This window comes from Mchenga conophoros, linkage group LG11 (genome assembly GCF_057382185.1).
Source record: "Mchenga conophoros isolate Kocher_MC1m ecotype Shallow Benthic linkage group LG11, M_conophoros_male_GT1.1, whole genome shotgun sequence".
In the NCBI taxonomy this organism is placed as follows: domain Eukaryota; kingdom Metazoa; phylum Chordata; class Actinopteri; order Cichliformes; family Cichlidae; genus Mchenga; species Mchenga conophoros.
Genome location: NC_140536.1, coordinates 10055494 through 10071750, shown reverse-complemented (window position 1 = coordinate 10071750; position 16257 = coordinate 10055494). Strand labels below are relative to the sequence as shown.

At 40.0% G+C, this 16257-nt stretch overlaps 1 protein-coding gene across 2 annotated transcripts in view; it reads left to right on the top strand.

Annotated features, from left to right (window-relative positions):
* Positions 1-12806, top strand: part of usp45 (ubiquitin specific peptidase 45) — a 36726-nt gene extending 23920 nt beyond the window's left edge. For both annotated transcript variants that reach the window (XM_085290845.1, XM_085290844.1), the window contains exons 9-18: positions 1902-1989; positions 5069-5150; positions 5609-5700; positions 6404-6460; positions 6686-6817; positions 7952-8618; positions 9155-9252; positions 9367-9453; positions 9625-9769; positions 10897-12806. In XM_085290845.1, the coding sequence (XP_085146971.1) occupies positions 1902-1989; positions 5069-5150; positions 5609-5700; positions 6404-6460; positions 6686-6817; positions 7952-8618; positions 9155-9252; positions 9367-9453; positions 9625-9769; positions 10897-11027 (1579 nt within the window). In that variant the 3' untranslated portion in view covers positions 11028-12806. The remainder of the gene's footprint in view (positions 1-1901; positions 1990-5068; positions 5151-5608; positions 5701-6403; positions 6461-6685; positions 6818-7951; positions 8619-9154; positions 9253-9366; positions 9454-9624; positions 9770-10896) is intronic.
* Positions 12807-16257: the final 3451 nt, after the last annotated feature.

Here is a 16257-nt window from a genome sequence, read left to right as displayed (position 1 = left end):
TAGTCACCGATTATTTTTGCGATTAGTCGACTAATCAGATCATCATCCACTGGACGTAAAACTACAGCTTATTGCACCAGCAGCATCTGCTCTTATATAACTATCATTAGCTTACAGCTTTAAGTGTTTAAGGTCTGTGCTAACTAAAAATAAAGACAAGATGATAGTTTATTCAATTTTAATGAAATTTGCAGATTGTTTCGGTGAAGTTTAATAAACTCCTTGCTATCTAAAATATAACAGGACACTGGAGTATATTCTGGAGCATCTCACACTTCTGATAATCAGCTGTCTGCTTGACGTTTATTCAGCTGTGTAAAAACTATAACTTTAATCTCAGACAAACTGATTTACTCAGGAACAAATAAAATACAAAAAAAAAAAGCCAAACAATAACATTTTAAGTTATCTAAGTGACTCATATATATTTAACCTGAGTAGCGAAAGACGGCGGTGGGTCTGAAAACGATTTGCGGGGAGTCCGGTGTTCTCACGGCGCTAGTGAGCCTAGCCCCCGAGCTAACGAGCTAGTGGGTAACAGATGTCTCCGAAAACGTCGGAGTGCTTTTGAAAATATGTGGTGTCCTGATAAACTGAGCAGATATTTGAGGTTTACACAGCTACATTCTCGCCTGAAAATATGTTAAACGTTTATTTTGTGACCCAGAAAGAATAATAAGAGTAACATTAAAACTAACTAGCTGCCGCCATTGTTGGAAACTGCGCTGGGCCGCGCTATGAATTCTGGGACACAGCTTCTTCTTCTTCTTCTTCTTCTTCTTCTTCGGGGTTTAACGGTAGCTGACATCCTTGTACATGCAATGCTGCCATCTTCTGTTTCAGTCCGTTATTACACTCTTAAATCCTGCCACTTATTCCTGCGTCTTTTGTGATTGTACAAAGTTTCAAACGACACGTCGACTATTAAATCAGTCGTCGACGATTTTGATAGTCGACGTAATCGTGACTAGTCGACAAATCGTGGCAGCCCTAGTTCACATTCACTAAAATTGCTCCTCCTCCTACAGTTTTGGTCAGAATATAATCAAACATGTGATCACTGTGTGTGAGTTCACCCAACCTGTGCTCAAGCTCAAGGTTGTTTTTGTGGTTTTATGAGCACCCAATTATGATGTACTGAACAATATTCTATTCAGGCCATTTAGTGAAGTTGTTAACCTAAGATCCTGGATATGACTGTTTGCAAGCGTCCTCGACTTCTCGGTGGATTTTAATTCTCATTATATTGCGCATTAGAGCCAACCAACGACAAGTGGACTTGCAGCTTTCTTTCTGCCCTGCACAAACATTTAAAATCTGTGATTTGTCTTGGGTCATGAGCCTAATGAGCTACTCTGTCATTGATGTTCTGGTTTTAAATCATATCTAGGGACAATTCAAAATGTCTTGTTTGGGTTTCTGCTAACATGACTGTATGAAGAAAATATTCTGTCCACCAAAATAACTTTAACAAATTGTTTGTTGGTCCTTTAAGTGTATAAGTTTTATACTGCGTCCACCTGGATTGTGAAAGGAGGAGTTATAGTGGCAGATAGGATTTCACAGATCCAGCAGTGAAAACTCTTGAGAGACCTTGACGCACGGTTTCTTCTTTTTGCGTGTTTTGCCATGGATTCTAATTGCTTTGTGTTCAGTGGTTTTCTTCTAGACTCGATAACGTGTTCAGTTTTTGTGCACAAACAACAGACTCTTTTGAGTCAGATTCACTCCCACGTTTGATGTTGTCACTGTTTTCACAAACATCCATCCTTCAGTTAGTCTTAACTTTGTTTTCTGGGTGGTTTTTTTTGTTCTTTTTTGTTGTTTGTTTATTTTGTTTTTGGGTTTTTTGTTGTGTTTTTTTTTTTCTAAAAAAAATATATGTTTCTGTTTTTCTCCAGAGCTCCATGCTTCAAGGGCTACCAACAACAAGACAGCCAGGAGCTTCTGCACTACTTACTGGACTCCATACGAGTAGAAGAAACTAAAGTACGCCTTCATACATAATAGGCTTTCATGTATTTCAATAATCCATACGATTTGGGCGATGTTTTGTTAGATTATGTTCTTCAATCAAGCACAAAGTGTTTGTGGTTTATTTTTGTCGTCTTCATTCAGGTGCATTTAGAACATTTTGTATGAGATAAATTTGCAGAAAATATGAACAACATGAATACATATTAAGGTTATAGCAAACATTAAGGCAATAGATTTATGTGTTTTAGTTTCAATGTGCTTAGGTATAGTTTTCTGCTGACTAGGAAATATGTGATACAAAAACAAGATTTAATTTCCGTCTAGATTCCTTCAGCCTCCTCTGTTTCGAGATTATCTGCTGTTTTTAGCTCACTTTGTGGAAGTCCCTTTCTGTCCTCTTACATTTATGCTTTGCAATGGGTGTTGAATCACCTGCAGTATGTCCAAAAATTGACCTTTTAACCTAAATTTAAATTCTGGGGAAGTGAGAATTTTGTTCTTTTTGCCACACAAAACTTGTGTGTGCTGGATCAAAGTTGCTGGCACTGCAGTTCAAGTTTTCACCAAACTCTTGTCTTAAAAACATCAAAGTCTTACAAAGGGAGCTCTGTCTTGACAGTCTGAGCCTGCTGGATGAATTTATGGTACACCCTTTTAATGTCTGGAAAAAACCTAACATAAGCTTGCTTCTGATCATGCTGCTGCTGCCTTCAGTCTTGGATGCTGCAGACTCTTTCAGTGAAGAGTGCTGTTTGGTCTCTGGGTCATGGCCACAGACTCAGCTCTTATTGCCAGTGAGAAAAAACATCGGGTCAGTTAGACACAGAAGTTGATATTTACTTGTGGAAATTATCAGAATAGGACTTCCATGACTGAAAACGAACAGCTAAAGGTGGTGATCAGGGAGTCGACCTTGAAGGGGAAAGTAGACAAATTTAATGGATTTTATCTATTGACTTATTTTTTGTATGAGCAGAGTGACAAACATGATCACACCTCATGTCAACATATAAATATCCAAACCTAAATTGGATGGATAACACAAAGTACAACCTCACAGAGGTGCTTGATTTTTAAAGTTTGCTCAAACACTCAGCTCGATTGCTTTAAAAAAAATGCACATTAGTAACTTGGTGATGATAGTTCAATCTCACATGCTAATAATTAAGTTAAAAAATGCATCGGAATAATTCAGATGGTTGATTTTTAGCTCCAGCAGTATTACAACTGTGTTTATTTCAAAAGCCATGAGGAGCTAATCATTGTCTTACTTGTTGTTAGTCCTATCAACTGCTCCACATATGCATTGTGCTGTAATTCAGTAAAGATCTTAAAACTTATCCTAGATGGCTATCACCATAAGACATTCATCTGTGTTTTTGTGGGTGGCTTTGTTCGCTCACATAAACCCATGTCATCTTTAGCCAGCAGTTGTGGTCAAAGCTTATGGTGCCATGTTTTTGGCAAGTACAGAGAACCCCTGCCCCCACAACCCTTCATGGGGCAATTAGGAGACCCCACAACAGCCCATTGGAGGGCTTAGCTGGCCCCTGTGATCCCACCAGTGGCTGTGTGAAACCAAGGAGGAGAAGTTAGCGGGTGTGTTTAGTGGTCAGCCCCGGGCCCACGAAAGGGCCACGGGCTCGGCTCCCCTGTTCCCATTCAAACTTGTGAACAGTAACAGTTGTGCCACTTAGGGGACTTGCAAGTGGCATAACCGGCATCATTGTGTGATCTTGGGAAACCCACAGCTGCTGAATGAGCTCCAGGGCCGTCCCATTGTGCTTGAGGGTCGCCCACAGCCTCCTCCCAAACACACATGCACACACACTCATCAGCCCGTCTCCCAATCCAATCAAGGAGGTAAAGAGGGAGGGGGGGTATGGCCTCCGCTATTCATTGACTCAGAAACTCATTTATGCAGCACATTCAGAGATTCAGTGGCATTTTAATCCTACATTAGCGAATGCCTTTTTTAAAACTCATAAGTCATACCAGTTACTAATGTTTCTTGTAAAAATCAAAGCATTATTATTATCCCGTGTTCTCAAACAGAAAAACAGGATGCACACATCAATTCATGAAACGTTGATTCATTCATAACTGGAATAAACCCATTTGCTTCTTATTTGTATGAACACACAAATTGAATATTAGTGATAGTACATCCACATCATTGTGTGTGTGTGTGTGTGTGTGTGTGTGTATAAGAGAGCGGGAGAGCCACGATATTGTGTTCCTCTGTGTGTAGCCAACCTTTTAGAGGCCCTAAGTGTTTGTGTTTAATGGCCATTAGTATCAGAGATCTGAATATGCTAATTTAGACCCAGTCAATTATCACCAATTAGCTGAGATGGGAGGTATTACCCTCCCAGGGCATGGACTGTCCTTCTTTGCCCTGTCTTCATTTTAGTTTCCACCCCTGCACACTTGTACCAACTCTCTTCACGCCCCCCGACCAGATTCCCCTCCCTTTGGCCCATCCTGTGTGAGACAGTGCATGCTGTTACTTTTGGGGGAGAGAGATAGAGAGCATGGGGGTTACTGGTAATTAATTAGTAGGAGAGCCACATCCTGGTTTGACCACGCTCTCTGAATGAGGTGCAGACTGGCCGGGCTGGGATTAACAGGGTTTTTTGACCTAAATAGCCAGTGCAGTGTGTGGGTCCCGGGACAATGGGGGCCGACTGGTCTCGACTCAGACATGGACCATGGCCAATTATCTATTGATTGGTGCTTTACTGTGGCTGTGCCTCTTCACAGCTCTCTCACAACACACTCACTGACCATGTCACCTCCAATAAGACAACGACACACACACGAACATGCACATTTAATTAAGTGATTTACATGATAACATTTTTGGACAAGCACAATAATTATTTTACACTAATGATGCTTATAATGGGTATACCTGTCAGGCTCAGCTGCAGGCGAGATTGTGATATGTCAATAATGGATGTAATAAAGAGAATTCAAGAAATATCCCCCCAAAAATGCATTTTATTTGCATCATTTATATAATTAATTTGATTTATGAATATTACCTCAAATGTGACTTCTAGTATTTTTCTGGTTTTGTTATATGCAGAGGGTGAAAGCAGGCATTTTAAAGGCGTTCAACAATCCTACAGAGAAGACAGCAGACGAGGAGACCAAACGCCAAGTCAAAGGTTCGTATGGAGGCGGCACACGGCAGAGATCAATAGTTCCATCTTGTGGCATTTGGAGGAAATGCAGTTAATTTACTCCTGAAGCAGAGGACAGTTTCATGAAGAGAAGAATAAACATCCTCATGTTTTAGCGCACCCTTCCAGTTGTGTATCCAAAATTGATTGTGTATAATCAGTTATTTATACAGCAGCTAATAAATTTAAATAGTTAATTATGATCTGTGTCACTTGTTTTTTATTGACCCATGTTCTTCCTTTGTCTCAGCAGTGAAAGTAGTCCTTTATTTGCACTTTTTGATCTCATTAATTCTCAATAGTGATTGTAAATTGTGATGCTTAATAGTGTTTAAAATGGAAATTATAGTGTTGAAAATTTTGAAGGTAATCTTGTAACAGCAATAATCACAATTTTCATGCATAAATAATAAAAGAAAACCTTTTGTCTTTTTCTCCATCAGCATACGGGAAAGAAGGTGTGAAGATGAACTTTGTCGACCGCATCTTTGTCGGCGAGCTCACAAACACAATCATGTGTGAAGAGTGCGAGCACGTAAGCGAGTGAAATAAAGCAAAGGACCTGAATAGTCGGGAAGAACCAATCAGGCACTGCTCTGTAGGGTTTTTTTCCCCTCTGTAGAATTAGAACGTATGAAGCACATGAGGGTTGACAAGCTGGCATTTCTTAAACCAACCAGCTCTGACACGAGTCGCTTTTTAATAGCCGTGTAACCTAGTTAGGACTCATTGTGAGACATTTCATGCCTTAATTATTTGATTTTTTTTTGCTTTGAATGATTGTCACAGGAGCAGCACTGGTATTTTTCAGTTAGTCAGAAATTGGCAGACATTTATCTCTAACCAGAAATGAAAAGACAACAAAACTAAGCAACAAGATTTCTTTACCAGCTGTGACATCCAGGAAACATTCCAGAATTAATCAGAGGTAACAAATGGAAGTCAGTGGAAAAACAAACATAAATCATTTCAAGGACCAGCTCGAATACCAACTGTTTACAGCAGGCATTTACAGTAAATTGTGGAAGCTTAGAGTGGTTAACAAAGCACATGCCTCTATGCAAACTAAAGAGTATCATTGAAAATGGAGAGCAGCAGGAGTGGAGCTGAGAAAGAGGAGAGGAAATGAAAGCATTTTCATTCATCTTCTCTTAGACTGCAGCAGAACTATGATTTTAACTGTTGAAGAGATTAAAAGTTTATATCATGACACTGACTTGCAGTTATTTATCTTTCAGATATCCACAGTAAAGGAAGCCTTCATTGACATCTCTTTGCCCATTATAGAGGAGAGGGTGAGCTGCTGTAAATTACATTCATTGTGGATCATTTAAAGGATACAAATTAACTCTCTGAGACAGTTTGAGCTGGTAGTTATCTCACAGATTGCTGGGTTAGTGGTGCATTTCTCTGTTTTATGTTTTGTTTTGTTTTTTACTGGCCAACCCCATCTGCTGAAATCAGTTCAAAGTCCTTGTTGAAACTTTTTCTTTGCACCTTCATGTTTTTGTTGTGCTCAGATATCAAAACCTTCCAACCCTGGTAGGCTGGGGAAGGGCACCCGGGAGCAGGAGAGCCACACAGCTCACAGTGAGCAGGTTCCTTCTGCAACACACTCTGTCAACAGAAATACCAGGAAGCTGAGTGGACAGGTGAGACTGTTGTACAGGTCTATTCTGCTCCTTTTCTTGAGCATCATCATTATTATTATTATTATTATTATTATTATTATTACCGCTGCCAAGAAGGTTATGTTTTTGGTAGTGTTTGTGTGCATGTTGTTCTGTCTAGAAATGCAATCGTATGGACAGTTTTGAATGAATTCTCCTAAAACTTTTTCTGGGTGTAGATATGTGTTAGCAATCCATTGAAATTTGACCATGAATGGCAACCACCAAGATCTGCAAGACCAACTTATTATCTGCAAATTAACAAAAAGCCTTAGAACTTAGGAACTATGATTCTTACAAGTATGGTGTGTATTGTCAACATATAGAAAGTACTATAAAAATATTACAATTTATTGACCTCAGGGTCAAAGTGATTAATAATGCTATTTAAAGAGCTAGAGCTATTTAATACATTTTGAGTATAGTTGATTTTCTTCTGACTTTATATGCATTACAGTAACAGTTATAACAATTCAAATACACGGCATTAATTGTTTTGGGGTTTTTGTTTGTTTGTTTTTTTAGGAAAAGAAAATAATAACGTTTTTTTTTTCTTCTAACTAAAGATTGAAACAATGTCCACATAAATAAAGAAAACTAAAGAATAATTGTACTCATCATCGAGTACATTATAATGGGGTTCACCAGGATAAATAACAAAACCAAACTACAAACTTCTCAAAGTACCTTTAAAAAGAACAAAGGAAACAAACTGAATATATAGAAAATGCAATGCTGTTCTCTGAAAAGTAAATACTGCCCAGAGAGTGAGCTGCCTTGGCAGAGGTTTTCTCTCTCAGAGTGCTTCTGGTTGTCCTTGTTATGATCTTGGTCTTTTCTCTTTCCTTTATATGAAAACTGCTGTAGGTATTTGGTTTCTCTGACATTGGTTTCTGTTTTTCTAATGCATGATTATGCATTAGATGGACTGTTGTGGTTTTTAGTTTTGGTGAGAGTTCCTTTAGAAAGACTCTTAGAATGCTTGTGTACAGATATGAGAATTGTATTTTATTTTTTTTAATGAATGAGAATTTAAAATAAAAATGCAGTATCCTGTGTGCATCCAGTCTTCAGTGTGCATGATGATGATAATGTACTTGTTCTCCCTTTCCACAGAAGCAACAGAGCAGGAGGTCTTCCAGCTCTGTGGAGGAGAAAGGAGCAGGCTTTAGTGGGGACCGACCAGAGGACGAAGGTGTTGCAGGTGGATCAAGCCACTGCGTCTCAGTTTGTAAGATGGCGGCTGCCGGCAGCCTGTCGGACGGCAGCGAGAGAGACTCGGGCGCTCAAGACAGCAGCAATGACGCCGACAGCGAGGCCTCTGAGAGCGAGTGGACGCCACGTTCCTCCAACCAGAGCCACAGCCACAGGCACATGTCTACCCCATCATCCACCTCCACCCTCACTCCGTCCCCTACGCCTGTCTCCGCCTCATCTCCTTCTTCATCGTCTTCCACAAGGCAAGGCGGCGCTGTGGAACAGCTAGTTAGCGCCGTCTCTAAAGTCAACCTGAGCTTCAGCTCTGGGGACTGCTCTCCATCTGCACACTGTTCTCCAGAGGAGCACGGAGAAACACAGAGCCGAGACAATCTCCACCATCAGCACCACCAGGGGGCCTTCCAGGCTCTGTCCCACAGTTACACACCCAGTTCCAAGGAGTGCTCCATCCAGTCCTGCCTCCACCAGTTCACCTCTGTGGAACTGTTGATGGGCAACAACAGGCTGCTCTGTGAGAGCTGCACTGAACGTAGGATGAAGCAGCTGCGCAAGAGCAGCTCAGCAGGTAAAAGAAAACAAGCATCTGGAAGCAGAGTACAATGCTTTGAGGATGAGGAACCAGCATTTTCTTTACAAGCATATTTTAAATTATTTCCAGATTATTGTACATTTGAATCCCAGACCACAGGTTGTCTGTATGCTACACGCAAAATCTTCCATCGGAGTATTCTTCACATTCTTTACAGTTGGTTGTGTGGAGTTGGTATTTTTGTCGTTGTGGGTGGGAAAGAATAAGAACATACACAGAAAATTGTCTGTCCAATCCTGTAGCGGTCCACTTCTTTGTAGTGTGAGTCATAACATACACAGAGCTGAAATCTCAGGCCTTGGATCTGGGGACTCACTCTCATGAGCTGCTGCATGTCTTCACATATCAGGCTGCTGCTCTAAAACGACCGCTCAAGTTTGAACAGACGTCCAGGAATCCATACTGCCCATACTGAGTGGCTGATATTATTTTGGCTTGCTTCTGTGTTTGTCTAAATTACTCAAGTAGTTAATAGTTGTAGCTGACATTACTGTGTTTTTGTGTTTGCATAGATAAGAAAGTGGAGAAGGTTTACACCAGCGCTAGGAAGCAGATGCTCATATCCTCACTGCCTCCTGTCATCACATTGCACCTGAAACGCTTCCACCAGGTAGGCAGCCATAACTCTGTTTTCTTCAGCAAAATCATCAGTAAGTTTGAGAGCCTAATTGTTGATTGGTGTGTGTACGTGTGTGATTTTGTTGGTTTTTTTCTCTCCTTTAAGGCAGGGATGAACCTCCGTAAGGTGAACCGCCATGTTGACTTTCCTCTGATCCTGGATCTGGCTCCTTTCTGCTCTGCGTCCTGCAAGGTTTTACAGTTTAAATTTTCTGAAAACTTTCCTGCACCTTCAGATTTTTTCCGTGACTACATCACTTTGTTGGTTCAGCTTGTAATGAAAGTCCTTGGTTGGTGGTAGTTTTTTTTTTTTAAAGTTTAGTTTTACTTTTTGCTAATCTTTCTTTCTTTTTTTTCCCACTAGAACCTGGCAGTCGGTGAGCGTGTCCTCTACAGCCTGTACGGGATTGTCGAACACAGTGGCTCAATGCGTGGAGGCCACTACACTGCATATGTAAAAGTGCGCGCTCCACAGAGGAAAACAGAACAACAGCACAAGAACCTGTCAGGTCAGGGGCCAGCTCTCCTGAGCTCTTTCAAGACCTTCTATCTGTTATTTTCTTTCTGTGTTTTTGTAAGCTTAGTCAGTGTTTTGGCAATAAAACCCTGACTCCCCTGTAACCTCAAAGATGTCCTCCACAAAGAGCAGGTTGAATGGAAGTTTTTTGTGTTCTTTGGAGCCATGTTTTTCTCTTTCCCTCTTTCATTTTCTTTTTATATCGTGTCCAGGTTTGCAGAAAAGCTGAAAAATAGCTGAAAACCTCAAGGAAGAAGTTTTCCTTGCTGCTTCCAAAATAATGTTAAGAAATTATGTCTTACAATAGGAGCTTTTAGTTGGCGATGACACACAGGTCTCACATCTCTACAATGAATGCTGACAGACTGGTGAATCGAGCAATTTCTTATCTTAAGGCCTTGTGACATCTCTATTAAATGAAAGTTTGTCTTCCTCAACATTTCTTCTTCCTGCTATAGCTGCTCAATGTAAAAGTATTAAAGTAACTTACTACAATAATTTCATTTTAACTCAGCTAAGCTTGAAAGTATTATTTTGTATATATAATCATGCTTTGCTTTTTTTCATGTGAGAGTAGTTGGTAAAAAAATTTATCTTATTGCCAACATGTCTGCAGGTCCTTTTTAAAAATGTGTTTTAATTAAAGACTTTAAAAAGTATTCAGGTTTTTTTAATTTATGCAGTCTTGTTGCTATAACACGCAGGTAATAGCAGTGAGTTAGCCTGTTGTAATCTGTGACCTTGTTATTTGAGGCTTTCTGTCTGTTTACTTGATGCCCCTGGTCTTACCACTTAGTTACCATAAATCGAGTGTTGTCAGCTCTCAGAACAGAGTTTAAAATGCCCCTTGTGACATTTTGAGGGTTATATAAAGTTTCATCCATTGTAACATATAGAAAATAAGAAGAGCACAATGAGTCCACTTTGAGCTAGTTTCAGCACTCCTTACTGGCTAGCATTATTTTAGCTTTGTTGCTATGGAAGCATGAAGTGACAGCTTGTCCCAATATTTACTTCCAGTAACCCAGTATCTCCTTGTATTTCCACCCCCCGACTCCAGGAGGAGCCTTTATGCCTCACGATGTTGACACTGTGGGTTTTGTTTTTGTTTTTTCCCAGGTGCCAGGGACACCTGCAGCAGCTCCCAGGGCCAGTGGGTGTATGTCAGCGATACCACAGTTCAGATGGTACCAGAGTCAAGGGTACTCAACTCTCAGGCATATCTGCTCTTCTATGAGGAAATCCTCTAACATGACAGAAGAAAGTATTTATCTCTAGAAAACCTCCTTTTGCTTTGTGTTGTTTTTGCAGAAGCCTGTAAACTCCTCTTACTGTATCTTTGGGTGTTTTGGAGGCAAGAAAAGGGAAGGATTTCACTGTATACACCTTTGTATTACTTAAATTGGCACCTTTAAATATTGTAGATGTATAAAGGATAAAAGGATTTTATTTTGTGGCTTAGAGATTTTCATTCATGTTCTGTTTTTTATTATTATTAATATCATCATTACTATGAAAAGCCTGCTCTTTAAAAAGAGGCTAGGTGAAAACCAGAGTGTTATTGAACCTGAGCTGTAACACAAATGTTATGGTCTGTCTCAGCCACAGTCACGTGCCTGAGATGTAAAATGCATGATAGTTTACAACTATAACTAACTGGAAGTGGCAGAATTTTACTGCATGCTAACCTGTACCCGGCGCCTATGAGTTGGTGTCGGTTGCGTGTATTTGTGTGGGTGAGTGAGCGAGAGACCAGTGAATGTAGTTTGAAGGTGCTGTGTACCATTTTCACATCAGTAAATGATCGCCAGCTTAAATCAGACTTGGCAGTCTGGTTGTGTTATGAATGTAAATGCTCCACACAAAATATTTGAATTGTGAGGCAATGGCTTCAGTGAGAGCGTGATCATTAGTGACAGTAAAGACGAATATAGACGAGGAGGAGCCGAGAAGCAGCATTCTGTGGAGTTCACTGGAATCTGTGTTTGTACATTTGAGACACCCAGTCTGAAAAATCAGCCTTGGCTCTGTTGACGCAGGATACACACTGGCTTAACATACTGACTGAAGTTGCCACACAGCACCTTTAAAGAAGTAGCACAACATTATTCTACTTCGGCCTTTTTCAAAAGGATTGTTTTCTTAAAATCAGAATGTATAAATGTCTGACTATCAGTGAATTGAATTTGCCAAAGACAAGTTTGTTTGGTTTTTTATTTCTGCGGCAAGTTTGAGCTGAGTTTCTTTAACATACTCTCCCTCAAGGTCATCGGTGTAGTTCTCCCCCCCCCCCGCAGGCAGGCGCACTTGATGTTTATCGCATCAACAAAGCACTTCTTCTGCCTTCATTGTATTTCAGCTCCACCCGAACACACGAAAGTGTCAGACAGTCAGCACCACAACAGACTTGCTCTTCATTCTCTAATGCCATGAATAAGCTTGAGCATAAAAGAAGAAAAAAATGAGAGAAACATGTTAGAAAACAGTTTAAAGGCTTAAAAAAAGGCTAATAAGAAAAACCTCTTTCTGTAATGTGCATGGGTTGATGTTCTAATGAATGTATTGCCTATTCTTCAAATGTCCATGACAAATGACCTGTTTTTTGTTTTTCTATGAAAATATTTTAGATTCAACTACTTTTATTTCTCCTGCTTTGCCAAACGATTAGACAGAAAAGAGTTCAACGTATGCATCCGAGTTTATGAATTATGTTTGACTGCGACAGAAAAAATACAAAATCTGTGCCTCTCTTCACGGTTAAGAAACCCGTGGATGGTGAGAAGACAACTTGCAATCATATAAAGAGGGATATGCGTGGGTTATTTATGTACAGTATTGCTTACTGTAAGCAAAAACAGTACTGAGTGTATGTAATTGTACATATAGGACAATACAAAACTCATGGTGCTCCAGGCGTGCAGGGTTTCCTTCCTCAAGACAAATTCTTGCTCCCAGAAAAATATTTAAATTTGCTTATGGAATGAACATAAAACATAATGTATAAAAATAAACCTAATTTATGAACAGTATATTCAACGATATTCTTTTTTTTTCTTTAAGCTTCTCTTGTGCAACAGCTCTAGTAGTAGAAAAGAAATCACAATAGATTTAATGTTTTCTGCTGCTAAATTGGTGTCATGCTGGGTTTTGTTTTTTGGGTTGTTGTTTTTTTTTGTTTTTTTTTACTGCAAGCAAGATGTCGTCGACAGTCTCCCTCTTCCTATCTCGGCTGTCACTGCGGATCCCGCCGTGCCACATTCAGCCAGTCTTCGCCCGTTATCGGCCGTGACGGGTGCAAAGCAGCACTGCTTCAGAACATGTCGGGAGCTGGTGAAAAGGAGGTGGGTGTGGAATCAGGAAAAAGGGCAACGTCCAAAGACATTCGCCCCGCGCGTTCTCTCACTCCCACACGCTGTGACATCCCGGCTGTGCGGCTGGAACATAGAACATGTTGTCAAACCGCCACCAAACAAGACGAGTAAATCTTTTCTGAAGTGCGTTTGTCTATTTTTAAAGGGGGGCTTTTGGCTGGAGGACATGCTGCTGAGGCATTTGATGTGATTTAATCTTGTGTAATGAAAAGCGTCCTCCCTCTGCATGAGACAGTTTTAAGAAACTAATAAGGTGCTGCTGTGGAGCTCGTCTACCAGCAGTGAAGGTTAAATTTTTACTGCTCTCACTGTCAGCCTGGCCCAGCTGCACACCACGCTGCACACCACGCTGCACATGCACTCGCTAATGTATAACACGCTCAACACGTTTTCACATGGAAGCATTCACACACTTGGACTGCACACGCCTCAGGCTTTGTTCTTCACAGGGAAAATGCACCAACACTATACCAACAGAGTACACGATGGTATTAAATCACACCTGCACACGACCTCTTCAAACACACGACATGTTCTCATAAAGTGCTTCAGTTCTGTTTTAGGAAAAATAGTGGGCTCCATCCAGTCTGTTTAATGCTGGAATCCTGCTGATTATGGCTTAATTTATACATGCCAATAAATAAGTCTTAAATTATGCAGTTTGAACCTCCAGAATGACACTAGCACCTGTTTATGCTCAGCAAATGGCTCGATTCCCAAATGGACACAGCAGGTGAAATAAGTATTGAAAGCATCACAGATTTTAGGTAAAAGGAAAAAACATTTCTAAAGGTGCTATTGACATGAAAGTCTTACCAGATGTTGGTAACAATTCACACAGGGAAAAAGTTTTGAATGCAAAGAAAGGTACAGAAAAACCAGAATCAGCAAGTGTTTCAAAGGGGGGGGTTTAGCAAGGTGATGATCCCAAACACCATCAGGGAAACGCAAATGGTTTCAGAGAAAGAAAATAGTGCTGCTAAAATGACGCAGCCAATCACCTGACCTGAATCCAACTGAAAGAACGAAACCTCTTGTGTGTGCTCCAATTGTGGGAATTTTGGAAAAACTGTGGTGCATTTGATGGCACCATAACATCACATCAACAAGGTCATGGGTTTGAATCTCCTGTGTGGAGTCTGCATGCTCTCCATTTAATGCCTGGGTTCTTGCCAGGTGCTCCAACTTCCTCCCACAGTCCAAAGACATGATTGGGGTTAACTGGTGATTCTAACTTGGCTGTAGGTGTGAGCTTGAATGGCTGTCTGTGCAGCTGGGATAGGTTCCAGCCCAACTGTGACCTTGAAATGGTTAAGCAGGTGAAAATGAATGGAAGAATTTTCAGAATATAAATATGTCTGAGTTATTTATTTTTAATGTGAACACCAACATTGCTTCATTCTTCTGTTACTCAATATCATAAACCTTAAACTGGTGCTGTTTGCTATTAAACCTATGATATTCCCCATGATACTGATGCTAAAAGTTAGTTATTAATAAAGCTTTGTGAAACAAAAGCTCTGCCACGTGGTTTGGGTGTAAGATTGATTTGCTTGCCATTTGTAACAGCGTTTTACAGCTGTGCGAATTTCATGTGGGTATCTCCTGTACTTAAGAAAGTAATGAAGGTGAAAAATACTCAAAAAGAGAACACAAATTAGGAAGAACCAAATTTCGACCCAGCATCTTGAACAATAATAAAATATTAAAATGTGACATGCACAATCTGTGGCTGCATACAAATCAAGTGTTTGACAATGAAGTGTTTCATTTTAAATGTGTTATTGGGAAAAAAAAAATTCAAGCTAAGAAGCCTTTGATGTTAAATGGCTGTGGCTGCTTTTTGTGCAAAATATTCATTCATTACAAATGAATTATTTTCTGCAGTTTTTTTTAAACTAGTTAAAATGATAATAATAACTGATGATCTATACTTTGGAAACTATTTAAATAAAAATGTGCAAGAAACATCTTCAGTTCTAGTCTTTGTCAGATTACCTCTAAGCCTCATGAGCTGCTACACAGACATAACCTCCACAGGAATGAAGCATACAGGACTGATATTAGGCTAACCTGCTTACAGCCTTATACTGTTTTCCAGCCGTTTTGGTGCTGAGGCACGTGATCCAACCAGATCGCCAAAGTCACCATAATGATTGTAAATAATAGAGATGATCTGATATGTTTGAGTGTTGGGCTTCATGTTATCAAAATGAATACGGAAGCGCGATGGTCGTTCAGATATGTTGGGTTATTTAGTAATAAAAACAGGTATGCTGATGTACATGGTACAAGGAGAAAAAGATACATGAACACATCCATCACTATGAAGTAACTACTTACACTATCTATAACAACTGCTGATATCTAAACCATCCTTAATCTGTTAGTTGTGCTCTTCCCACCTTTCTTTTGAAAGAAAATTAACTACTGACGTCCCACGGTTTGCTTTCTTTCAATTTCCTTTATTATTTTACTTTAGGCTGTTTCATTTTTTTCTATTCTAATTTTGGAAGTTCGCTCACTCAGCTGAGTTTTGTCAGGGAGCTTGATGATAACAAGAAGAAGAAGAACTGCAGAGAAACGAGCAGTCGAAAACAAAAAATAGACGTTTCATTACAGGCTTAGAAGGGTCCCTACAAACAGGAAGGCCCTGGGTAGATTTGTTGTTTCAAATCCAAATGGCTGTGGTTCTGAATGCACATTGCGGCACATGCTCTATACCCTCTATGAGGGCGTACGTTGAAAGGCATTTCGGCATTCCAGTTACATGAAAACTACGCAAGCTATAAATGGGTGCTAAAATCACACTGACATCACCATCTGAAGCCTTTGGCGTGCTGCCTTCACTTGCTGCTCGTACAGAAAAGTTTCAAGTGGAAAGACTTTTTTTTCCTTCCGTTTCATTTTCAGTTTAATCCCATTTATTCAAGGTTTGACAACAAAACTATTATTTGAGGTTAGGAAATGCACCCGTCATAGCTACAAAATTTTAAAATTAATTAAATGTATTTAATAGCTCAAATTAGAACAACAAATTCAACTTTTTTGACATAGGACAAATGAATGTCCAGTTCACAAGCACTGTATTGCACATACAGTCAGAGAC